Genomic DNA, 27,044 nt, shown 5'->3' with positions numbered 1-27,044 from the left:
AGGGGGGCGCCCTCGGCGACGGGCAGTCTGAGGTGCCGCCGGCGGTGGAGGTGCAGCAGCTGACCGCCTCGGCAGGATGTGACTGATCGCCTCTGACTGCTTTTGTACAGCCGAGAACTGTTGGGCAAAGTTCTCGACCGCGTCGCCGAAGAGGCCGGTCTGGGACACGGGGGAATTAAGAAACCTGACTTTGTCGGTATCCCTCATGTCCGCAAGACACAGCCAGAGATGGCGTTCCTGGACCACCATGGTGGACATCGCACGACCCACTGACCGCGCCGTAACCTTCGTCGCTCGGAGCGCGAGGTCCGTCGCGGCACGAAGTTCTTGTAGAACTTGCGGATCGTGACCACCCTCATGCAGGTCCTTCAGTGCCTTGGCCTGATGGACCTGCAACAACGCCATAGCGTGTAAGGCGGAAGCGGCTTCCCCACAGGCCTGATAAGCCTTGCCGGTAAGATCCGACGAGTACTTACAGGCCCGGGAAGGGAGAGACGGCTCCCCCGCCAGGTGGAGTTAGGGCACAGTTGCATAGCAACGGCCCGTTCCACAGGGGGTATGCGCGTATAACCCTTAGCCGCTCCACCATCAAGGGTGGTGAGGGAGGAGGACCCACCGACACGGCTTCGGGCAGTAAAAGGTGCCGTCCACGTGCCAGTGAGCTCTTCATGCACCTCCGGGAAGAAAGGCACTGGGGTGGGGGCTGAGAACCAGCCCTTGCCACCCCGAGATACCAATCATCCAACCTCGAGGGCTCGGGACACGGTGGAGGGTTCCACACGAGCCCGACCCTGTTGGCGGCCCGGGAAAGCATAGCCATCATTTCCGGGTCTGAATCGGGCACAGTCGTCACTCCCGAGGGAGGCAGCTGCGCCGAATCGTCATCCCCAGAAGCGTCAGGCTCACCCTCCGATGCAGCGATCGACATCCGGTCGTCTTGGGGAGCTCCGAAGGATACGGATGGTACACACCTCTGGGGTGGTCCACCGCGTTCCCCCGGCAGCTCTACTGGCTGCGGAGCGCAAGAGGGGTGAGGGTTCCTAGGGAGTTGGTTCCCCGAAGGAAACGCGCTCACCGTGATCCTCAAGTCACCAGCCCCGCCGCCCGAAGCAACCCTCTGAGGAGGATTGGAACGAGGCGTCGGGACCGGGACTCCACCCCTTTGCAGAAAGTGGAGTCTCGACCGCAGCTCCGCGACGGTCATCTTCCCACAATGGGTACATGACTCGTCCACAAACGCCGCCTCAGCGTGCCTTAAGCCCAAGCACGCGATACAGCGCTGGTGACCATCCCGAGGCGCCAGGTAACGACCGCATCCAGAAACACACAAGTAGAACGACATCTTTAAAAAGACGCGAACTACTCGTGTAAGCTCTTTCAAGGACTGACTCTTTTAGGTGCTGAAGCACGCAGGGGAAAAGCCGCTGCAGCACAGACAGGGAAATGTGCAGCCTGTCGTGTGCACTCTCCTTGAAGGCGCTCTCTTACCAGCTGTAATAACAGCTTTTAGCGCTCTAGGCGCACCGTTTCACCAGCCGTGAGAACGGCCTTCACGCTGATTACAGCTTTTGCTCAAATAAAAAAGGCAAAGAAAAACAAAGGAGAAATCGGCCCCGCTGCTGCGCTGTCCGCCTGCACCGCAACCAAGAGACGTCTCGAAGAGCAGACTCGTTCACACTCGTGGTTTCAGTAGCTATCTTCTTCAGTGTTGAGAAGGTTTGGCTCCGAAGCGAAAAGCTGAAGATGCAACGCACCTGCTGCTCATTATATACCCGCGCTGCGAGGCAAGCAGCTGATGCATATGATTGCATGCCAATGTGCATTGGCTCGTTTAGTTACACTCGAAGTAGATTGGCCTCTCTAGCGAGATTCCTATTCGTCGGTCTGTCCGACGTACGTCGAACGTGACCGACTGAATGGGAACTGAATTAATTGATCTTTCCTACTGTTGATTAATCAATATCCGTATTCATGCGAGCAAATGGCGAAACACTGCCTATACGGTTATCAGCTGGAGTGTGCACTACAGCTTGAACACTGGATAATATTTAATTGCCATGTCACAAATGTGGACTCTTTATTTGCTTAAAATAATAATGTAAGCTTAGTGTCATCAGTGTTGGAGCTTTTCTCTGTGAGTGTAAAGAAGTGTTCACTACAAACTGATCGCATGTTAAAGTAGAGAAAATCTCAGTTCCACCTTCAGTTTCTGTCATTCAGATCTCAAATCACACTGCTATACAGTGCTTGCAGAATTATTAGGCACATTGCTTTTCTGATCATATTTTTTTACAGGCACATCTTACCAATTCCAAACCACATTAATCTTAATAACTACTATTAATTTTGTATTTAATCATTTATAAGTGATATACAGTTGTGGCCAGAATTATTAGCCCCCTTCATAAATATGAACAAAGATGACTCTAAAAATAATTCTGCATTGTTTATCCATTTGATCTTTAGTTTATAAAATTAGCAAAAAAAATAACCTTTCATTGAAGGAAAAGAATTGAAAGTGGGGGGGAAATAACATTATGAAATAAATGTTTTTCTCCAAAACACATTGCCCACAATTATTAGCACCCTTTTATTCAATACTTTTTGCAACCTTCTTTTGCCAAGAGAACAGCTCTGAGTTTTCTTCTATAACGCCTGATGAGTTTGGAGAACACCCGAGAAGAGTTCAGAGACAATTCCTCCATACAGAATCTCTCCAGATCCTTCATGTTCCCAGCTCCATGTTGGTGCTTCTTCTCTTCAGTTCACTCCACTCATTCTCTTTAGGGTTCAGGTCAGGGGACTGGGATGGCCATGTCAGAAGCTTCATTTTGTGCTCAGTCACTCATTTTTGTGCTGGTTTTGATGTTTGTTTTAGATCATTGTCCCGACGGATGATCCAACCACCGCCCATTATAAGATTTCTAGCAGAAGTGGTCAGGTTTTGATTTTTTTTATCTGTTGGTATTTGATAGAATCCATGATACAATATATCTGAACAAGTTGTCCAGGACCTCCAGCACAAAAATAGGCCCACAACATTAAAGATCCAGCAGTATATTTAACCGTGGGCATGGGGCACTTTTTATCCATGTGTGAACCAAAACCATCTGGTGGGTTTTCTGCCAAGAAGCTCTTGTTTTAGTTTCATCTGACCATAGAAGCTTGTTCCGTTTGAAGTTCCAGTCTTGTCTGACAACTGAATATGCTGAAGATTGTTTCTGGATGAGAGCAGAGGATTTTTCTTGAAACCCTCCCGAACAACTTGTGGGGATGTAGGTGCTTTTGATCATTTTTTTTTTTTTAGGCTTTCTGAGATTCAAGACTCAGCTAATCTCTAAAAAAATTCTCCAGCTGTGATCCTTGGAGAGTCTTTGGCCACTTAAACATTCCTCCTCACTGTGCATTAGGATTATTTAGACACATGTCCTCTTTCAGTCAGATTTATAACATCTTGTTACAAGTTGATTGGAACTTCTCAATTATTGCCCTGATAGTGGAAATGGGAAACAGCCACTTTCTATTTTGTGAATCTCGACAATAATTTGCTACACATCAGAACTATATTCTTTGTTTTTTCTCATTGTGATGAATGATTAAGGGAATTTGGCCTTTGTGTTTCCTCATGTTTATACTCCTGTGGAACAGGAAGTCATGGCTGGACAATTTCATGTTCATGATCACCCCGGTGAGCTAAATTTTTTAAATATGAATAGGAATATACATCAGAGATATTTTTTCTCATAAAAAATTCTAGGGGTGCTAATAATTGTGGGCAACGTGTTTTGGAGAAAAACATTTATTTCTTAATGTTATTTTCCCCCCACTTTCAATTCTTTTCCTTCAATGAAAGGTTCGATTTTTGTTAAAAGGATAAACAATGCAGATATATTTTTAGAGTCATCTTTGATCATATTTATGAAGGGGGCTAATAATTCTGGCCACAACTGTATAATTGTTCATGAAGGCTGGAAATGAAAAATGCCTTTAATTCAGGTTTGCTTAATTATTAGGTACATTTTCTTTTACAGATAAAATTAGCCAAAAAAGACATTTAACTCAAACTGAAAAGTCAAAAATTATTAAAGTCCCATTAGAAGGATGCAATACTAATGCAATGCTAGAAATTGCAGTTAAGGCATGACCATTGGACAGTTAAATGCTCATTGGGTCAGCAGGGTCAGACAAAAACAGGTGGAAAAGAAAAGACACACGTTAACTGCAAAGAATTAAGGTGAAGAATTAAGTGTGAAACCATCAGGAACCCTTTAGTCTCCAGCGCCACCATTTTCCAGAACAGCAAACTACCTGGAGTCTCCAGAAGTGCAAGGTGTCAGGATCTCAGAGACTTAGGTTAGGTAAAGAATCCTAAAAAATTACAGTAAGTTTTTGGAGTTCATTTTTAGTCCATCTCCTACCCTGAAGTCCGTTTTGCAGCGACGAACTAAAAATGTGCTCCGGATTCAATGTGAGGTATTTATGAAACAAAAAAAGGCTATATCTGTATTTTATATACACATTCTTATTTAAATAATAAATAGTAAATAAAATTCATATTAAATAACTGAAATGTGTTAAAAACGTCTCGGTTACGTATGTAACCCTCGTTCCCTGAAGGAGGGAACGGAGACGTACGTCAGTAGTGACCGACGAATTGGGATATCGCAATTCCAATTCGCCGGTCACTACTGAAGTACGTCGAACGTGACCGACTGAAAGGGAACTCTTAGTACAAAACTCCAATCTGATCACACTTGTAACACACTTGTGATAGCCAGTCATTCTTTCAAAACATGACCTCATGCTTTCATTCTAGTTCAGTCAGGACCACTTAAGTCAAAAATTACAAGAGACAAAATTTAGTCAATTTTTTATTGGCATATTTTGCTAAAGTTACAATTTGGCGGTATGGCTCTGTTCTAAATTCCCCGTCCTTTCATGAGCTCAATGCAGCGCCTTCTGGGGACAACCTCCCATTTTTTAACTGGGAGAGCAGCAGAAAATCCTCCTATTGAGAACAGAGCATGCATCAATGACAACAGAATGACACTGATTAAGTTTGTGATGAAGACGAGCCCACCAGTTCGCCTTCGGGGAGGAAGTGTAAGTCCGTGAGGGGATGTAAAAATGATGGCTCACTCGCAAAAGCACTTTTCGTGCAAAGTGTAATTTATTTACAGTGCCAAAAGTTGGTCCACAGTGAAGAATATATACAAGTGTCCACAAAAGAGAAAAAAAAAAAAAAAAAAAAAAATCCAAAGTACCGAAGAAACAACAAAGGAAAAATAAACCAGAAAATAATCCAACAATGAAATATATACATGTATCCACAGGTATCCACAATATACAAAAGAAAGGGGTTTTGGATTTGCTCGAGGCACCACGGTAGCACTCTTGCGTCGACTTGGTAAACTTGGTAAACTTGGTAAACAAGTGTTAAGGTTTGGCCTGGCTTTTATAGGCCAAACCTTGCCCCTTTTTGGGCCACCCCATCTTTGGGTACATATAACATAATGCACATCCAAAATACTTCAACAATTTCATATTAAATATGATAAAACAATAATAATCCCTATATATATATATATATATATATATATATATATATATATATATATATATATATATATATATATATATATATTTATTATATACACATAATCTGGACATTTAAATACACACTCAAACACCTATTCACAATGGACAATGGTTTCGTCAGCTTCCGGTTGCGCTGCGCTGGCGCGACCAGGCCGTGACGTCATAAGCGGCCGCCGCTCGATCGTTCGGTTTGTCCAGCGCAGTTTCCCACAAGAAGACTGACTACACCCACATCAACAAACAGCACAGAGACGAAAAAAGACAACAAGTGCAGTGTAGGCGTATGAAATGACCGGGAAATGTATATGGAATGGATGGCGGGAGGAGAATGGAGTAATGGGAGAATGTCCATGTGCTATCGTGACTGCGTGTGCACGTTTGTGTATCAGAGTTTTAATAGGTTTTACATGTTTCATTGTCCATTTTACTCCTCTTAAAAATGTGTGTGTGTGTCTTTAAGAACTGAGACCTCACCTGTCATGTGACCAATCACCTGAAAGGTAGTAGGAAGTAGTCTCTCCCTATAAAAGGGGCAATATGGCCTAAGATGGGGCTGAAAACACTTAGGTCGAAAGCTACCTGGATTGTGGAGTACTTTTGTTTGAACACTCGCTATTCCAGGACTTCATTCTTACACTTGCACTTTGGATTATTGCACATTGGATTGTATATACACGGGTGGACACATTGAACTATCAACACAGAGTTTCTGTTGACTGTTTTAGGGTATGGAACTGATGGACTGTATGCTTTTACCAGTCTAAGGACTCTTTATATATCTTGTGTTGTTTTAGTTCAGTGTCATTTAGATTGGTGTAAATACATATCTGTTTCTTTTATATCTGCTGTTTTCTTGTCTTCATTTTAAACCCAACTTACAAATATTTTAAACAGTTCTCCTTTTAATTGTGTTACCTCTGCCGGTAAGCCTGAGCGTTACAATATAATGTGGATAACATTTAATAAATATATTTTCGTCAGGTTAGATGAATCATTCAAGCCCCTTTATCTTAACCGCTCTGCTTATCCATCGGTCTCGCACAGCCGTAATGTTTGTAGTTTAACACTTTTTATTCGTATTTGAAATTCTAATCGAATCCTCATCCACAGCGCAATGTGTTATGGGCAATATTAGCTGTTAGAAATGTGCACGGATCTACACTTCGAATTCTAACCGGAAAAAGTAGACCATCCGGGTATCTTTGGAATGCTCATTTCAACATACTATGATTTGGGACATACTAATTCTTATTGCGAATACTATTTAGGACGGATAGAATGGGATGCAGCATATGTTCTTTTAGTTTAGTACTTTTAATAAAGTTAATTCAATAGTAAACAATGCAAGATACATGTTATCACCCTTTTTGCTGAAATAATTACAGTTACACAGGCTGCAGATGCCACAGAAAATACAATTAAATTACCTAAATTACATAATTGACATAAAATCCATAATAAGTTTAAGTTTATTTATTTTTAAAACACCTTTAAAACAGCCACAGGACTGACCAAAGTGCTGTACATGAGTAAGAAATAAAAACAATAGTAATAATAAAAATAATAGAAACAAAACAAAAACAAAGATTAACATTAAAGGCTAAATAAAATAAGCTTTAAGAAGAGATTTAAAAACTGATAAGGAAGGAGCTGCTCTAAGATGGACATGCAAGCTATTCCACAGTCTCGGCCCCACCAATAACATGTATTATCAAAAAGGAATGGACACAAAAGTACACGGACCTTGCGTCCATTCCTTTTTTGTTTTTTAACCACGTCAAGAAAAACAAAAAATGAATGGTTGTTGTATTTTTAAATGCTATGGTGAATACCAAAATTTAAATTAAAACCGGATGCACAAATTGTATGTGCACAAAATAAATATTGACTTCTTTTCAGATTTTTGTTTATTACGTTTTGCATCTTTATAATCCAGAATTAAAAAAGGACAGATTAAAGGTGAAGAAATTTCAATTTTTCAAATTTTCTTTCGTAAAATTGTTGTTTCTCCCACACTTTCGAGATCCATGTCTCTGAATGCTATATAGAATGCTATACTGGCTGCAAATCAGTATGTCCCGCTTCGTCCAGCGATAGTGATATTGGAGGAGCAAATTCACTACTTATAAGCAGCCCACTATGAACACAGTTAACAAGTTAAGATTTTTCCTTAAATAAAACACCGTTATGAAGAAAACACTTAATGCTTTAAGACACTGATATTAAATGACCAATAAAGATTTGCAGACAAGCAGGTCAGGCTGAATATGAGGCAACACACTTACAATGTTCAGCATTATAGAAAACCGTTATAAAGGCTTAACATAAAAATATTGTCCTTCCACTTGTTTACGTTGCCGTTGTCTTAGCAGATGCTGCTGATGACAAGAAAATGTGTGAGAAAATAGTTTCTCCCTGGTTGTTGTTTTAGTAGGATTAAGCCACGTAGTGTTAATGTCCCAGCGACGTGGCCGTAACGCATTGCTTTCAATGAGAATTGAGAAACATTTCATGTCAAACCTCCACTGAGGCAAATGGCATGGGAATTTTGTCTTCATGAAAATCACATATTGGTGTATAATTTTGTCATCATAACAAATGTTGGTATATTTTCAATTTGAACAGCATAGCTATAAAGTGACTCCTAATCTCAAACAATTTCTCAATATAAAACAATATAAAACACAGAGCCATATGAAAAAGTCACAGTAATTTAGATGTCATTTTGGCCTTTATCCATATAAAACAGAGTAAAAAGCAAAATGGTGGGATCGAGACCACAAGCGGAAACTTGATAATGTTAGAGCGCTAAACAAGAGGCTATGAGGATTAGAAATTTTATGTTTAGGTTAAAATATAAATGTAGTTATTATTATTATAATAATAATAGAAATTTAACGAATGAAAATTAATCAATGTCATTTAGGCATGCTCATGAAGTGAGTCATTCTGTTGACGCCAGAGGAAAAGGCACTATAGGGTGCTTTAGCGTCTATGTGTATGACGAGAAACACTGGAAATTAAATTTACATATTAAATAACAAGTTGTATATAATTTATATTATTTTTAATAAAAAATTAATCTTGCATAAAGAAAAATGGCTTGTATCTGCTAATTCTATTCATCAGCGTTAAAATAAAGAACAAAGAAACCGCATTTTCCATATTTCATTTCTGGTTTAAAGGAAAAACGAATGGACGCAAAAGTACACGGACCAGGACAGAGTACAAGGAAAAAGAAATTATATAACATCAGATTGATCAGAGATGCATCAGAAGAAGGGAGACAGATGGCATTGTTTTACATTATAGTATGCTATGTGATACTGTAAACTGTAAAAGGCATGGTACCATGGTAGAGATTGCCACATTATTGGAACTCATCCTTCATTTGTAAAGATCAGTTACAACATAGATTCAGTCATATGGTACAGTGAGAACATTTACTGTATTAACCGCAAACTCGGTTCTAGCACAAAACCTCATGACTGTGTCATACTTCACACCTTTTGATAACACACTGAATAGATACTATTACAAACATTATGGATTTTATGTCAATTATGTAATTCAGGTAATGTAAGTGTATTTTCTAAAGTGGCATCTGTAGCCCGTGTAACTGTACTTATTTCAGCATCAAGGGTGATTTGAAACGTGTATCTTGCATTGTTTTCTACTGAATGAACTGATTGTCAAAAGTACTAAACTGAAAGAAGATCATACTGTTGTGTTACATGCTAAAAGGTGTTAACTGGAATGAACGCAACATTTAGGTGAGATGCAGGGGTCGCAGAGTGAGGGAGAACAAACCAGACAACAAAGTTTGCAGTTATAACCCGATGTTTATTAACACAGGGAAAATTAAGACAACACAAGAAAAACATGAACTCAATAAATGTAAAAAAAAAAAAAAAAAAAAAAAAAAAAAAAGGGGTGTCGCCAAACAAAAGAAATAATCATACCAAAACCCACTAACTAGCGCCCACGCCCCTAAACTAACTACCAAAAATAAAATGTAGAAACAAAACCGAAATCTTCGGCGTGTGCGGCGCCTTAACTAAACTCTATTACATAAATTAACAAAATACAATGGAGGTGAACACCCACACACTAACTAACATGAATTAATAGCTACCAGGTCGAGCCGTCACGCACTATACGGAATTAACAATTGTCAGTGAGGTTGAGATTAGCACTGAGCGGTCCATAACAAAGGGTTCATTATTTGTCAATCAAGTGGTTAAATGACTTCACACCAGCATACGAATGGATTGAATTTGGATGAATTTAACACGAGAAACTTGTATCACACTCTAACTGCGTCACGTTAACTATTGCACAAATACAACAAACAACTCACAGAAATGCTGTCTCAATAAACCACAGACTAAGTGAACAGTTCACAGACACGAAGGATGGCTGGCTCTGGCTCGATAAAAGTGAGTGAGGTCCGAGCCCAAACTCTCACTGCAGGTGAAATGCCGCCAAAGCCTTAAATGATCAACCACCCACAGATTGGCGGAACGCTGGTCATGACGTTAGAACGTCATGACGTCACCAGGATCATCGTTGGTTTACCGTCCAATAAGATCAACCTAAACTCGACAGATAGGTAACAAAAGAGAGGGAGGGAACAAACAAAAACAAAATACAAAAACATAACAGTTGTGTTTCGGTGATTAAACCAGATGTTCTCATTACATATTACAATAATATTGTGTTTGAAACAGTAATTATGTAAAATGAACAATGAATATGTACAACTAGAATGAAATCATGAGATCAAGTTTTGAAAGAATGACTAGCTGTGTTACAAGTGTGATCAGTTTGGAGTTTTGTACTAAGAGTTTTGAAAATGTACACCTTACTTGTGAAAAAAAAACTATATAATGTAAAATTATGCCACTTGTCTCCCTTCTTCTGATGCATCTCTGATCAATCTGATGTTTCTTTTCCCTTGTAATCTGTCCTGTTGGTTTTTCATGATTTATTGGGACTTTCCATAGACATAATGATTTTTATACAGTATAAACGGTGTATTCTATCCCCTATACCCCTCAACCTTCCCATGACAGAAAACTTTCTGCATTTTTACATTTTATAAAAATATAATTTTGTATGATTTATAAGCTGTTTTCCTCATAGGGACCAAAAAAAATGTCCAAACAAGGTCTAAAATTACTGGTATAACCATCCTTGTTGAGACATTTGGTTCACAAAGTAGTGTTTACCAGGACCACACACACATACACACTTTGAAAATTGTGGTTATCATCTAAGATAAATTGCTTATAATGTAAAATGAATTCATTACATTTGGTTATCCATATCAGAAATTGCAAATAAGTACTATAGAAACTATGCCTATTGAATCAATATCTATAGAAATCTGGTGTACCAAATGATTCATTGATTAACCATTAAGTTGGATTAAATAATAGACAAATGTATTAAACTGAACAAAAAGAGATGCACATCAAAAGTTTGATAGTAATAGCATTATGAAAGTCAGTTACTGTGAGTGAAACATTTATATAGACGAAAAGCTTATTTTCCGTAGTGAAAAGGATACTTTGTGATTTTGTGTATTGTACTAATACAATTGAAAACATGCTAAAATGTTTGAAAAAAAGTGCACTTTTGATGATCTGTTGTGATATTAATACTAAGAGTTTGGAAAATGTACCAATTGCTTGTGAAAATTGCACCAAAGCAATTAAAAAAACTGTAAAATATAGTTTAAAGTAGACTACGTTTACATTATATTTGTTCATCTCTACATGTGTTTTGCAGTATTAACAACTAATTAATTCCTTTAAGTAATTTTAGATTTATAATTGATTGATAATAGATATTAATGATGGTTGATTATGAATATTTCTTGAAAATAGACATCCTTGGATGCCTATCATAGCATATTAATTATTAAGCTTTTGTCTTTTAGGTTCCCAGGGCCCAGGTGGAGAGCAGTCCAGATTTGGTTGTGAGTTGCATCAAATTATTTTAATTGTATGTAGTGATATACTACGGAAGCCCTAAAATGCCATGGGTTATTATTAATTTTTCTATCTTGTTAATCTTGTTAACTTAATTTTCTTGTGATATCGACAAAACAAAAGTTATTTTTACAATGATTGTTTGATTCTGAAACACACTGCACCCACTTTATTTCCCTCATTCATTTGAAATAAAATTATATTACATAATTTGTTTGTTATTTTTATTTGTCATGAAAGATAGGCTGTGACGGGTTGCGTTAAACTGTCTACCTCCTCCTAGCTCTTTCATTAAAAAGAGGTCCTCCTAGCTCTTCCATTAAAAAGAGGTGCAATACTCCAGATTTCACAAAAAAAAAAAAAAAAAAAATCCAGTTGATATTGGCTAAGTACAATCTTGGGATGGTGTTTGAGAGCGTTTATGTGTATGTGTGTGGTTTCCTACAAAGAAATATAAATGGGTTACACACTATCACTGAATTAAATGATCAATATACATTGAGTGACACAGTGAGGTAAACTAACACTAAAACTGCGATTATTAAAATGGCGTCTTAAAGATGCACAATAAGGTGCAAACAGAATACTATAAAGTGACACCAAATTAATATTAATAAGCACTACATTTAGAATCACACGAATGCTATCGCGGTAGTGAAACTGATGAGTCATGCATCTAGCAGTTAGAACATAACGATAACGGATACACTTTCATGCAAATTAATCACATTCAAACATTTAATATTAACAAAGTTAATTAACACATACAATACTTCACAAATGATAGCAAACAAGAAGTAAGGTCTTCACTCTCTCTGTCCCAAACACGTACAATCTTGGCCAATATGAACTAACACATTAAGGTGGATATATACCACACCCCATCAGTTATATTTGGTTCTATACTGCCATGTTTGTGTAACTTATAGAAGATTAATTATGTCGTGATTACGAGAAAACAAGAAAAAAAAAAAAATTATAGCCCATGGCCTCTTAGGGCTTCCGTAATATACAGTACTTATGATTTCTGACCCCAAGAATGTTTACATAAATTTTGTTTGCATTGTTTTAGATCCCAGTTTCTACTGTGAGTGACTGGCCTGAACCGTTGGAGCAAAACGGCTCATGTCTGAATTTGGTATCAAAGGTCAGTGCAGAGGAATGTGGGGATGCATATATCAATGTCAGAATATACATGAGTGAAATCTTTTGTTGTTCTCACAGGTGGAGTATGTGATTGAGTACACAGGCAAAGGAGAGATTGCAAAAGCTACACTGAACATAGAACTGCTGAACACAACTATAGATACACAACTACTGCAAAAGCATATGGTTATATTCCAGGTAACTATCTCTCTATATACAGTTGTGATCATAATTTTACATACACCTTGCAGAATCTAAAAACGTTAATAATTAATAATAATAATAATCATAATAATAAATGTAGCTGCAAGCAGCAATTCGGGGCCAAGCCCCAGAAGGGGCAGTAGTGCAATACAGAGCAGGAAGAGCAAAAACAGCAGAAATTGAATGTATGTGCAAAACACTTGGGTGCCTTTATACTCAATTGTATAAAGGCACCCCACACGGGATTCGAACCCACAATCTCCGGTTCCAATGCCAATTTCTCATCTCATTGCACCACTGTGCAGGTGAATGTTGGCACACCTGCCAAAGTTCATTAGTTCATGTGACAATGAACTCAAAATTAAGCAGTTTTATAAAACTGCACTGAATGTTATATTTAATAACTACTTTAGATCATTCTGCAGCTCATCATGCTGTAGCGCAATACAGAGCAGGAAGAGGAAAAACAGCAGAAAATGAACAAACATGAAACAGCTGGTTCAGAATTATGGGCGATAATGAACTCAGAATGTACATAAACTTAGATGAAAATGAACACAGCATGAAACAAAAAGCATTTATTTCTAATCCAAGAGGCAGTAAAGGAATCAAAACACACTATTTCATAAAACCACTCCACCTGGGATTCGAACCCATTATCTTTGGATATGGGGATCTTCAGGTAACTGGCTTTACACATTGAGCTACTTGAGGATGCACATTCAACAGGCTGTGGAAGAGAACTTTTAGTGTAACAAAGAATTCACAAAAAAAGCATTACTTAACATGCTAACCATATTAGCATGCTAAGCTAACTTAATGCTAATGAAGCTCATGGTTAACTTGATAACTGAAGAGCCACATTAAAGAGAATGACAACTGGTTAGCATGCTAAGCAATTAGCATGCTAAGCTAACTAGTATAAGACAACAAACACAAGCAAGGTCACATTCAGAGACGGATATCTCGGGAATGGTAGCGAATATCAAAAATCTGTTCAGTCATTTCTGTGCGGCTCGGTCCAAAGATCATCCGAGCAGATTTTGGACAAAATTGACCAAAATTTGTAGGAGGAGTAGCGAAAAAACTGTTTTTCATTTACTTCAATATGGCAGACAGGTACATTTAAGGAAAATGACAAATGATACATTGTCGGAATCGGCATAAGCCAGGGAATAAAATGACATAAAGCATACACATTTTGGAAAGTGTTTTCAAAAGTTATAAGCGTTTTTGCAATAATCATTACGTCTGTGGAACAGTAGGTGGCGCTGTGCTGAAACTTCTCAGGTGCCTTCAGGACCTTATAAATGTCATACATCGCGATTTTTGTGAAGATATGTCAAATTGTTTAAAAGATATTGCAATTTATGACAAAATTCAAAATGGCGGACACGTGATTCATCCAATATTGACAGAATATCGGTATTGTCGGATTCGGCATGATCCAAGGAATCCATAGACACCAAGATCTTGATTTTCTGACAAACTGTTCAAAAGTTATTGGCCAAAATAGCCATTTTTCATATCTCATGACCTGTAGGTGGCGCTGTTCCCAAGTTTGGCATAGACCCTCAGACCATCGTCCTGATGAAGCGTACCAATTTTTGTTTCGATTGCTCAAAGTTTGGCCGAGATACAGCCTCTATACTAATTTTGGGTCGACCTCGTTAACTTCGTGGCATCATAACTTTTGAACAAAGATGAATAAAAAAAATCTGTTCAGTCATTTCTGTGCGGCTCAGTCCAAAGATCACCTGATCAAAGTTTGGACAAAATTGGACAGAATTTGAAGGAGGAGTAGCGAAAAAACGGAATACTGTACTTTTCAAAATGGCCGCTACTGTAATGGGCGGAGACTTAATGCAAGATGTTGAGTAGCATCAGCATAACGAGATGAATCAGATGTACTAAATTACATTTTTCTAGAGCAAATGGTTCAAATGTTATAACCTTTAGAATGTTGAATTTTTGAACTGGTGGTGGCGCTATAGAGTTGGTTCTAGATACTCCAAATTTGGTCCAATAGCTATTCATGAGCATCTCTACAACTGTGCCAAATTTCATCATTTTCTCATGTTCCCTTGATAGGGCTGCCATAGACTCCCATTCGGGAGGAAGAATAATAATAAAAGAGAAAACGTACAATTACAATAGGGGCTACAGCCCCTTCGGGGCTTGGCCCCTAATAATAATAGGGCTCCTAAAAATTGCATGTTGTTTTTATTTTGTAAAATTATCCCATTCAAAAATGTACATATGCTCGATTCTTAATACTTTTTTGTCATTACCTGGATCATCCATGGCTGTTTTTATTTTTTATGATGGTTGATCATGAGTCCTTTGTTTGTCCTAAGCAGTTAAACTGTCCACAGTTTTTCAGAAAAATCTTCCCGGTCCTACAAATTCTTTGTTTTTTTTGCAGAATTTTCTGCATATTTTAACCATTCCAACAGTGACTGTATGATTTTGTGGTCCACCTTTTCACTCTAAGGGCAACTAATAGACTCATACAATAACTATTACAAAAGGTGAAAACCTTGATGCTCAAGAAAGAAACAAACATTAAGAACTTTTGAACAGAATGATCATTCCAAATGTGTATTATTATGATATGTCTATATTAAACATAGACATATCGTCTTTAGATTCTGAGGGGCAGTACCAAATGAAAAAAGACCTTTTAACAAAATATAAAAAATTCTTTCATATTGTGACATACATCCAAACATTTTATCAAAAAAAAAAAAAAAAAGATTGCAAGGTCAACATGCAAGCTTCTAGTTGATAGTAAGAAAGGGTTTAAGCAGATTAAATGACTGGAAAAGTCCGACATATGTCACCAGAGAGAAGTCTGTTGTTTCACCAATAATTACAATAATAAGCAACATTTTAATCCCCTGTTGTTTGAATAACAGTTGGTCACACTCACTCACCCCATGGCCACACCAACACGTCCATCACCTCCAGAGGGGCTGAAACCTGAATCACCACTAGTTGGGTGGTTTGGTGAAAATTCACAACCTGTATCCTTTCCACTTTACTGTGAAATTGTTCTTGTATCAGAGTACACTACTAACTAATCTGAGGTTAAATCAAACAAAAGCAAGATTATTTCTGTATTGCACGTATTCATTGGCATGATGTGCCTACAGTTTGTTGAAGAATGAATGATAGAGAAATTTGTCAGAGCGTCTGCTGATATAAGGTATCCAACTCATTATGTATCATGTTTTTGCAATTAGTTAGCTAGACACCAGAAGGCTTAACTAACTTTACAGTGTCCACCTGGATGTTACCTGGATGCTCTGCACCATAGATGCTGGTGCATAGTTTTTTGGTTATTTTGAAGGTGAATTTGTTTTTTGACCTATCTGTGGCATTGATTCGACAATTTAATACTCAATTTGAAATACAATCATTATAGTAATGGTAATTCATTTCATATTTAAAAATATAGCTGTAGGCAGGACAGCTTTAGGACAACTGTTCTTGGCGGGCAATGTGCATTTAAAGTGGGTAAATGTAAAATAACTATTTGTGTACCAAAGATGAACGTAAGTCTTACAAGTTTGGAACGACATGAGGGTGAGTAATGAGTGACAATTTTCATTTTGGTGTGAACTAACCCTTTAAAGCAGTGGTCACCAACCTTTTTAAGCCCAAGATCCCTGACCTCGACCTTTTTGAAAGACAAGATCCACTTGATAGAAAAAGACAGCCCAGTTTGTATTTAGTATTTTTTTCGTGGTCAATGTAGATTCTGATTTATTTATTTTTACAAGCAAATTGGCCAATTCTGATACTGCTTGCAGATATTTATTATTAATATTATTATAATAAACAAAAATACATAGCCATTTCAAATTAGAGGGAACCACTGCTTTTTAATCACAATCCAAACAAAGATGCTATGCACGTTGCATGAGCAGTTGTTTTTTTATTTGAATTAGATTTAATTTCAAGATTTAAAGCAAAAACAGAATGGTCTGACTTTATCTTTGTGAAATTATAAATGCTACACACACAAAAAAGCATGAAACAAAAACAGCAGGCTGAATTAGATGCAGATTCACTCTCTGACAGCAGGTGGCGCTTATGGAGCAGCAGTGATACAGCGTTTCCTTGGTCACCGCTGTAAACAAAGCTGAAATGTGCTAATAATTAGCTACTTTATTTGGAGGTAAGAGAAAAATAAAATGCCATTGCCATCGAAATCTTCCTGGAGACTGATCTCCTTTTAGAGATGAATTCATAATCCTTCACCTCCAATTCAATATTTATATTTTCTTCCTATATTTCGACCATCGTGAACAGTGAGCTGCTTCCTTCGCGTCCGTCTTCAGCGTCTCTGGCCTTTTGTTAACGGCCGTTTGCAGACTCAGACTGTTACGGTATGCTGGTGCAGAGATGAGGCAGATACGGATTTCCACAATAATAGATGCTTTTTAATAAACAAAGGTAAGGAACGCCAGACATACACATTAACAAAACAGAGAACGGACGAGGAGTGAAGGGAGTGAGTGCAATATATGGGGAGTGCTGACAATAGAGTCCAGGTGCAGGTGATCTGTGATGATGAGGAGCTGACGAGGGAAGTGTGTGCAGGTGAGGAGAACAGGAGGATTCTGGGAAATGGAGTCCAGGGAAACAAGGGATCTGTAACAGTACCTCCCCCTCCCGGTAGGCGCGTCCTCGCGCCGTAGATGTAACAACCGGGAGGGGGGCGGGCGCCCTGGAGACCTCAAACCGGAGCAGGGGAAGGAGTAAACTGGAGTGGAGGTCTCCAGGGCAGGTCCAAAAACCATGGCGGGTCAGGAGCCGTGGGCAGCCATGGGGGGTCAGGAGCCGTGGGCAGCCATGGCGGGTCAGGAGCCGTGGGCAGCCATGGCGGGTCAGGGGTTGAAGGCAGCCATGGCGGGTCAGGAGCCGAAGGCAGCCATGGCGGGTCAGGAGCCGAAGGCAGCCATGGCGGGTCAGGAGCCGAAGGCAGCCATGGCGGGTCAGGAGCCGAAGGCAGCCATGGCGGGTCAGGTGCAGCGGGCAGACATGCAGCGGGCATACATGGCGGGTCAGGTGCAGCGGGCAGCCATGGCGGGTCAGGTGCAGCGGGCAGCCATGGCGGGTCAGGAGCCGAAGCCTTCGAGGCGTTGAGCCCAGGCGTCGCTGAAGGACTGGCGGGTGATGGCGGAACCGAAGGCTCCGCCGACCGAAGCGCAGCCGGGGCTCCAGAAGGCCGCAGTTGAACACAGACGACAGACAACAAAGTGAACACTAGGGGGAGTGAGGAAGCCAACTGGAAGCGAGGGACGGAGGGACGGAGCGGAGACGGAGGAGTGCAGTCCAGAGGGGAAGGCAGGCTGACGAGGGAACAAGGTGTGAACGGGGGCAGGATGGAGACTTGTGAGGCTGGAGGACTGATGGGCAACGGTGGAGCAGAGGGAGGTTGGAGCCAGGGTGTAGGTAATCGCCCAGAGGTCCGAGGTGGAGATCTGGGCGAGGGGGCTTGAGGTGAAGGTTCAGTGAAGACACACATGGGAGGCGGGAGAGGGAGGCAGGGAGGGAAAACAGTCTTTACAAAGTTCATAATTGGAGCAGCTGGCTCGGCGGCGGCTGGAGCTGAGGGCTCGGCGGCGGAGACTGGCGCTGCTTGCTCGGCGGCGGAGACTGGCGCTGCTTGCTCGGCGGCGGAGACTGGCGCTGCTTGCTCGGCGGCGGAGACTGGCGCTGCTTGCTCGGCGGCGGAGACTGGCGCTGCTTGCTCGGCGGCGGAGACTGGCGCTGCTTGCTCGGCGGCGGAGACTGGCGCTGCTTGCTCGGCGGCGGAGACTGGCGCTGCTTGCTCGGCGGCGGAGACTGGCGCTGCTTGCTCGGCGGCGGAGACTGGCGCTGCTTGCTCGGCGGCGGAGACTGGCGCTGCTTGCTCGGCGGCGGAGACTGGCGCTGCTTGCTCGGCGGCGGAGACTGGCGCTGCTTGCTCGGCGGCGGAGACTGGCGCTGCTTGCTCGGCGGCGGAGACTGGCGCTGCTTGCTCGGCGGCGGAGACTGGCGCTGCTTGCTCGGCGGCGGAGACTGGCGCTGCTTGCTCGGCGGCGGAGACTGGAGAAACATGCTCGGCGGAGACTGGAGAAACATGCTCGGCGGAGACTGGAGAAACATGCTCGGCGGAGACTGGAGAACTTGGCTCGGAGGAGACTGGAGAACTTGGCTCGGAGGAGACTGGAGAACTTGGCTCGGAGGAGACTGGAGAACTTGGCTCGGAGGAGACTGGAGAACTTGGCTCGGAGGAGACTGGGGTTGAGGGCCATTTCATCCCCTCAAATACAATTAAAATCCCCACAGGCACAGGAGCTGGCTCTGTGGGGACTGGAGCTGGCTCTGGAGATACTGGAGCGGGCTCTGGAGATATTGGAGCGGGCTCTGGAGACACTGGAGCGGGCTGCTTCCTCCTCCGCTGCTTTCTGGACCCAATTGAGGAATGTGGGTCCAGCATGGGGCAGGCAGGGAGTTTGCTGGAGGGGTATGCGGAGGAAGACGGAGGTTGACTGACTGGCCCGGCCAACCGTGTTTCTGGATGGACTGGACGACAACACTCATCCTGAACCTCATCTACAAAGAATTTGGAGCCATTTAACCACAAAATTAAATTGATAGTTTCACTTAAGGAGAAACAAAAAACAGGTTCATCAAAACGGATAGTGTCATCATCCAATCCATCCAAAAACAGGGAGATCAAAACTGCTTCAGGCCAGTCAGACAAATAAGCGATCTCAACGAACTCCTCCACATACCTCTCCAGCGAACGACCTACCTGCAGGAGCCCGATAAGGCGATCGCTGGCTGTCAGGGTGAGAGGTGTTGGAGGAGCTGGATCCAGGGAGCTGGGGAAAGTCTCCATTTTTTTTTTTTTTTTTTTTTTTTTTGTGAAAATCCAACTTCTTGGGTCCGTTCTTCTGTTACGGTATGCTGGTGCAGAGATGAGGCAGATACGGATTTCCACAATAATAGATGCTTTTTAATAAACAAAGGTAAGGAACGCCAGACATACACATTAACAAAACAGAGAACGGACGAGGAGTGAAGGGAGTGAGTGCAATATATGGGGAGTGCTGACAATAGAGTCCAGGTGCAGGTGATCTGTGATGATGAGGAGCTGACGAGGGAAGTGTGTGCAGGTGAGGAGAACAGGAGGATTCTGGGAAATGGAGTCCAGGGAAACAAGGGATCTGTAACACAGACATAATGTGGGCTATTTACTTTTATCTGTCTGTCCCAGCAGCTCCAGAAAATAACATAAAAATAAATACAAAAATACAGTACGAAGACTGGTGAAATGTATTTTTGTACTCATATTTCTTTAGTCGAAAAGAAATTAAGGTTTTTGAAGAAAACTTTTCAGGATTTTTCTCCATATAGAGGACTTCTCTGGGGCGGTTTCATTGCTGCTTCAAGGGTCTACACGATCCCAGCTGAGGAATAAGTGTCTTATCTAGCAAAACTATCAGTCATAAAAAAATAAAAAATTATCTACTTTTTAACCACAAATGCTCGTCTTGCACTAGCTCTGTGATGCGCCACGCATTATGTAATCACGTTGGAAAGGTCACGTGTGATGTGCTAATCAGCTGTGGGCTCGCTGTGTTGATTAGTATAGAATGTCTGTCGTTCTTATTACTGAGTCAAGATAAAGGATAGAGCTGGATTTGTTTTACAAACTCTAATATTACATCAGTCATTCACGTTAGTTCTCAGATAACGTATGCACTGTTATTGATACTATTAATTATACAGTTCCCACATGTGCACCGCAATATTAGAAATATACACATTGGTTTGTTGATGGACCTACACTTGTTAATACTGATGGTGAGGAATTGCATTTGCAATCTCATATTGTACGTCAAACCGAGTTCAGCTATGGTAATGGACGTTTGTTTCCAACTTGCGCTGTAAGCGGTAGACCAATCACAACAGACTGTGCCATTTGGCCAATTAGAGCAGGCCGATTCATCGAGTCATTTAAGAATCATTGAAAAATGTGATGTGCAATGTAAATTATGAGAAAACTAAAGTGTTTTTTTTTTACTTTTATGCATGTAAACCTGTTGTAGGAGACCTAAACAAAATTGGGAACCTTTCAAATAGCATAATAGGGGCAAACCAAAATTTCAAATGCCATGTTTCATTGCATGATTTTGTTAAGAGATTTTTTTCAGAGCAAATATTTACACCTCCTGCATAGTACCGGACTTTAGGGAAGGATTTAATGCATCTCTTTGATGAATATGTGAATTCTTTGACATTTGTGGAAGTTGACAGTTTTGGGGTTGTCAGATGATGGAGAGTGTTCTGCAGATCTCGGTAATCGGCCCCCTGTTCTTTTTAAACAAAACACTGTGACTGGCTGCACCTTCAGGTATTACACAAATTTACTACATTGCTTTTTACCACTTAAAATTTGAAGACAAGATGCAACTTAGTACTTATATATGTCAACATAATTATATATACTCAACAACATTTATAATGCTTCTATTTTGATTCCTGTTGTCTTTTGTTTTGTCTAGGTCTTCGTCCAGTGACTGTGGAGTGTTGCGGGCTGAGCTTTTGAGTATTTTAGCAGGGGTTGCTGTGCCTGATCTGATCAGTATGACTGCAGGCTCTCAGACAGACCAGAGCAGAGTCATTTCACAAGACTGTTCCACACCGGCTTCAGTGAGTTACAGTACATTCTTGTCATATTTTAATTACTGAAATTACTAGATTGTAAAAGCTATTTACATTTGTAGAAAATTGCAGTAGCTTTGGGGTTTACATAATCTCTGTAATAATATAGAATAGTTCAGAGATATCAAAAAATACTGCAGTTACACAAAAAACACATTCACAGTTCCGACCACAGATGAACCCAGAATATAAAGGCAACAAACAACTTCCCGTTAAGCGTTTTTTTTTTTTATGTTTTTTTTTTTTTTTTAAACAACAGCGAGAGAAAAAAAAAAAGACATTTTCACACAGAGGTTTGCATAAGTACAGTTATTCCACAAACACAATCACAAATATAGTGAAGAGATCCATGTTTGGATTTATTACAGTTAATCACTGAGAAGGTTTGATTGCAGATTTACGCAGCAAACAGCTCAAGCAGCTTGTGAAGGAACAGACCAACTGAATGACACTTGTATTTAAGTAGAATATCTCAAATAGAGATAGATAGACAAACAAGTAAGATGGAGTTTAGCTGTGTTTTTACACCATGTGCAGAATTATTATTTTCTGATCAAATTTTTTTCCCAGGCACATTTTACTAATTCCAAACCACATCAACTGTAATAACTACTATTAATTTTGTATTTAATAATTTATAAGTGATATATAATTGTTCATGAAGGCAGGAAATGAAAAATGCCTTATATTCAGGTGTGCAGAATTATTAAGCAGGTTTTCTTTTACAGGCAAAATCAGCCAAAAAAGAGATTAGGACTGAAAAGTCAAAAATTATGAAATGCTTATGAGAAGGATGCAATACTAATGAAATACTAGAAATTAAGAATTAATTTGAAGAATTAAGTGTGAAACCATCAGGAACCCTTTAGTTTCCAGCGCCACCATTTTCCAGAACTGCAACCTACCTGGAGTCTCCAGAAGTGCAAGGTGTCAGAATCTCAGAGACTTAGGTTAGGTGAAGAATCCTGAAAAATTACCCCCACTTCATAAGAATCACAAGCTGAAGTGTTGTAAAATATACAAAGACTGCTTTTTTTTTTTTTTTTTTTTTTTTTTCTCGTTTTATAGACAGACAGATTGAGAGTTACTCTTGAAGGACCAGCACCACATTCTCTTGTTCCACTTTTTTAAGAATTCATCTTCCAGAATCTGGCACTAAGTTTTGGAAGATCATTTTTAGATCCTATCCTGAAATGTTCTGGAAAATGGTGGCGCTGGAGACTAAAGGGTTCCTGATGGTTTCACACTTAATTCTTCACCTTAATTCTTTAGCAGTTAATATGTGTCTTTTCTTCTCCAGCTGTTTTTGTCTGACCCTGTTGACCCAATGAGCATTTCACTGTCCAATGGTCATGCCTTAACTTTGCAATTTCTATTATTGCATTAGTATTTCATCCTTCTCATGGGCATTTAATATTTTTAGAGTTAAATCTCTTTTTTGGCTGATTTTTCCTGTAAAAGAAAACCTGCCTAATTCTGCACACCTGAATATAAGGCGTTTTTCATTTCCAGCCTTCATGAACAATTATATATCACTTACAAATTATTAAATACAAAATTAATAGTAGTTATTAAGATTGATGTGGTTTGGAATTGGTAAAATGTGCCTGGGAAAAAAAAATATGATCAGAAAATCTACTTGCCTAATAATTCTGCACACAGTGTAGATTATCAGCACTTCTTCTGCAGTGTAGAGAGAGTGTGTGCGCATTGTTGCCAGATTGCAAAGATTAAGTAAAACACCGGGTAGAAAGGTGTTCTATTAACAGAAAAGCTCTGATTGGGTGATTTAAAATTATTGAAATCTAGCTGGCAATCGCAAACATGAAAGCTTGTAGCAGCTTGTTAAAAACAGTCAATATTTTTTTTTTTTTACTACATTTTAGTCTTTTCTTATTTCCTCAATGATTTTGCATGTTGATAATGAAGCTGGTGGTGTCTGGTCATTGTCTCATCCTAGTCATGGCAAAAAGGTCATCAACAAACATTATTCATCATAGATTTTAACGAAATTAACACTACATCATAGCAACCAAAGCATATCAGCTGGAAAAAAAGATGCCTCCAAAGCACTCCACTATCCGGCTGTTTTTAGAAGAGCATCTCATTTATTTAGCTGGTTAAAAATGCTTTAGTGGACACACTTTAATTGAATATTTTTTGTTTGGCATATAGCCAATTAGTCTCTTTAGCATTCATAATATACTGGAGCAAAACCTGAAAAGGTAGTCCAGAAGATTCCACAGCGTTCCTGGACACGAAATTTACGTAGTTGCAATTCATAGCCTGGGATTAATGCGCACCCTATTTACGAATGACTGGTACCAATGATTCAATGGCCTATTCATAAAGATAGCCACTTATTTAAATCCTCCAATAATCAGCCATTTGAATTCATCAAATAAATGAATGGCTCAATTATTTACTTATTAGACATTTACCACCACCTACTGGCAGTTTTAGTTTCTGATTTAAATTATCACTTTATTAAAAAAATTAAAAAATTATATATATAATATATATATATATATATATATATATATTATATATATATATATATATATATATATATAGACACACACAGACACACTGGGTATTTGGGGTTTAGTTTGTCCAAAATTGAAAAAAAATTCTGTTTATTTACATGTTCTCACTCATCTTATATTTCATTTGCGTCGTTTCAAACCTGTATTAGTTTCTTTTAAGAAACATAAAAGATATTTTGAAGAATGTTGGTAAACAAACTTTTTTGGTCTGTAAATGCATCTAAGTACCAATTCAGATGCAGCTTTTGAAAAAAAAAAAATCATGGCCGTTGTCACCTAAAAGTTTGTGTAATAAATTTTATGTTGAATCAAAATATATTTCTAAAGATACTTTTTGTAACGTTTATTTGATGCTTTTCTCATTTAACAAAATAATGGTTTAAATGATCTTTTGGGGCATTTTTTTTTTTTTCAAATTGCGATTAGATTAATTTGATAAATTAAATACATGATATGCCGAATCCGATTAATTAGATTTTAAATTTAATAGCTTGACAGCCCCTATATATATATATATATATATATATATATATATATATATATATACAGTTGTGGCCAGAATTATTAGCCCCCTTCATAAATATGATCAAAGATGACTCTAAAAATAAATCTGCATTGTTTATCCTTTTGATCTTTAATTCATAAAATTTGCAAAAAATCTAACCTAAAAGAATTGAAAGTGGGGGAAAAATAACATTAAGAAATAAATGTTTTTCTCCAAAACACGTTGCCCACAATTATTAGCACCCCTAGAATTTTTTATGAGTAAAATATCTCTGAAGTATATTCCCATTCATATTTAAAAAAAATTTAGCTCACTGGGGTGATCATGAACATGAAATTGTCCAGCCATGACTTCTTGTTCCACAGTAGTATAAACATGAGGAAACACAAAGGCCAAATTCCCTTAATCATTCATCACAATGAGAAAAAAACAAAGAATATAGTTCTGATGTGTAGCAAATGATTGTCAAGCTTCACAAAATAGAAAGTGGCTGTAAGAAAATAGCTGAAGCATTGAAAATCCCCATTTCCACTATCAGGGCAATAATTGAGAAGTACCAGTCAACTAAAGATGTTACAGATCTGAGGACATGTGTCTAAATCTTCCTAATGCGCAGTTAGGAGGAATGTTTAAGTGGCCAAAGACTATCCAAGGATCACAGCTGGAGAATTGCAGAGATTAGTTGTCTTGAATCTCAGAAAGCCTAAAAAAAATTATCAAAATCGCCTACGTCCCCACAAGTTGTTCGGGAGGGTTTCAAGAAAAATCCTCTGCTCTCATCCAGAAAGAATCTCCAGCATATTCAGTTGTCAGACAAGACTCGAACTTCAAACGGGACGAGCTTCTATGGTCAGATGAAACTAAAACAAGAGCTTCTTGGCAGCCAGATGGTTTTGGTGCACACATGGATAAAAAGTGCCCCATGCCCACGGTTAAATATACTGCTGGATCTTTAATGTTTTGGGCCTATTTTTGTGCTGGAGGTCCTGGACAACTTGTTCAGATATATTGTATCATGGATTCTATCAAATACCAACAGATAAAAAAAATCAAAAACTGACCACTTCTGCTAGAAATCTTATAATGGGCTGTGGTTGGATCATCCGTTGGGACAATGATCCAAAACAAACATCAAAACCAGCACAAAAATGAGTGACTGAGCACAAAATGAAGCTTCTGACATGGCCATGCCAGTCCCCTGACCTGAACCCTAAAGAGAAAGAGTGGAGTGAACTGAAGAGAAGCACCAACATGGAGCTGGGAATCTGAAGGATCTGGAGAGATTCTGTGTGGAGGAATTGTCTCTGATCTCTTCTCGGGTGTTCTCCAAACTCATCAGGCATTATAGAAGAAAACTCAGAGCTGTTCTCTTGGCAAAAGGAGGTTGCAAAAAGTATTAAATAAAAGGGTGCTAATAATTGTGGGCAACTTGTTTTGGAGAAAAACATTTATTTCATAATGTTATTTCCCCCCCACTTTCAATTCTTTTCCTTCAATGAAAGGTTAGATTTTTGCTAATTTTATAAATTAAAGATCAAAAGGATAAACAATGCAGATTTATTTTTAGAGTCCTCTTTGATCATATTTATGAAGGGGGCTAATATATATATATAGATATATATAGCTGTAAAATATCCCAAATATGTTAACAAGTTCATTTGTAAATGTTTCAGGATGCATGCGAGACGGGTTGTCTCCTGCCTGTGTCTCTATCATTGCGGGTGCTCTGGGCTCAGAGGGGCCTAAGGGCCCTGCCACAGAACCACATCTTGGGGGCCAAATTCATCTTTGGCTGTCAGAGATTGAAGGTAAGCATAGCATAATGTTACTGTTGAGCCCTGGGATACTGACATGATTCTCATTTGTGTGATTTTTCAAAAATAAAAACTTTTTTTATTGCATAAAGATGTACTTTGTACATCTTAAACTTCAAACTTGTAGAAATATCTATGTAACATGTTTTGATTGTGCAACTGACATTTTGCACACACATAAGTCTTTGGGAAGTTCACATGACTTAGTCTTCTTCTTGCCTCCAGTGTCCCCTCCAGTCTTCTGTCCCATTGACCTCTGAGGTGATGTTCTCTGATGCTACAGTTTACTCAGAAGCCCCTGGCATGGGGGAGTATCAACCTGAATGGAAGTTTACATTTGCTTTTTTTTCCAGAGGGGTTGGAGAGTTTGATCAAGAGTAAATCAAACTTCAGTACCAGCCAATGTTGGAAGAGTTTCTCAGACATTATTTAAAGAATGTGTAATTTCTGCAGCACCAGTGGCACATTGGAGAAACATTGACAACTGGAAAAAAACAATGTATGGCCA

At 39.4% G+C, this 27,044-nt stretch overlaps 1 protein-coding gene across 4 annotated transcripts in view; it reads left to right on the top strand.

Moving 5' to 3' along the window:
• LOC137007396 (tectonic-3-like) overlaps positions 1-27,021 on the top strand; it is a 53,402-nt gene extending 26,381 nt beyond the window's left edge. For 3 of the 4 annotated variants that reach the window (XM_067368818.1, XM_067368817.1, XM_067368815.1), the window contains 8 exons: positions 11,543-11,581; positions 12,667-12,741; positions 12,819-12,938; positions 15,863-15,970; positions 21,257-21,360; positions 21,512-21,659; positions 26,396-26,530; positions 26,762-26,924. In XM_067368818.1, coding sequence (XP_067224919.1) covers positions 11,543-11,581; positions 12,667-12,741; positions 12,819-12,938; positions 15,863-15,970; positions 21,257-21,360; positions 21,512-21,659; positions 26,396-26,530; positions 26,762-26,917 — 885 coding nt within the window. In that variant the 3' untranslated portion in view covers positions 26,918-26,924. Of the gene's footprint in view, positions 1-11,542; positions 11,582-12,666; positions 12,742-12,818; positions 12,939-15,862; positions 15,971-21,256; positions 21,361-21,511; positions 21,660-26,395; positions 26,531-26,761 lie in introns of all 4 variants that reach the window. The other variant, XM_067368816.1, reaches the window with a different exon arrangement.
• Positions 27,022-27,044: the final 23 nt, after the last annotated feature.

Source organism: Chanodichthys erythropterus, chromosome 19 (assembly GCF_024489055.1).
Source record: "Chanodichthys erythropterus isolate Z2021 chromosome 19, ASM2448905v1, whole genome shotgun sequence".
Taxonomy (NCBI): domain Eukaryota; kingdom Metazoa; phylum Chordata; class Actinopteri; order Cypriniformes; family Xenocyprididae; genus Chanodichthys; species Chanodichthys erythropterus.
This window is presented reverse-complemented; position numbering and strand designations above follow the sequence as displayed.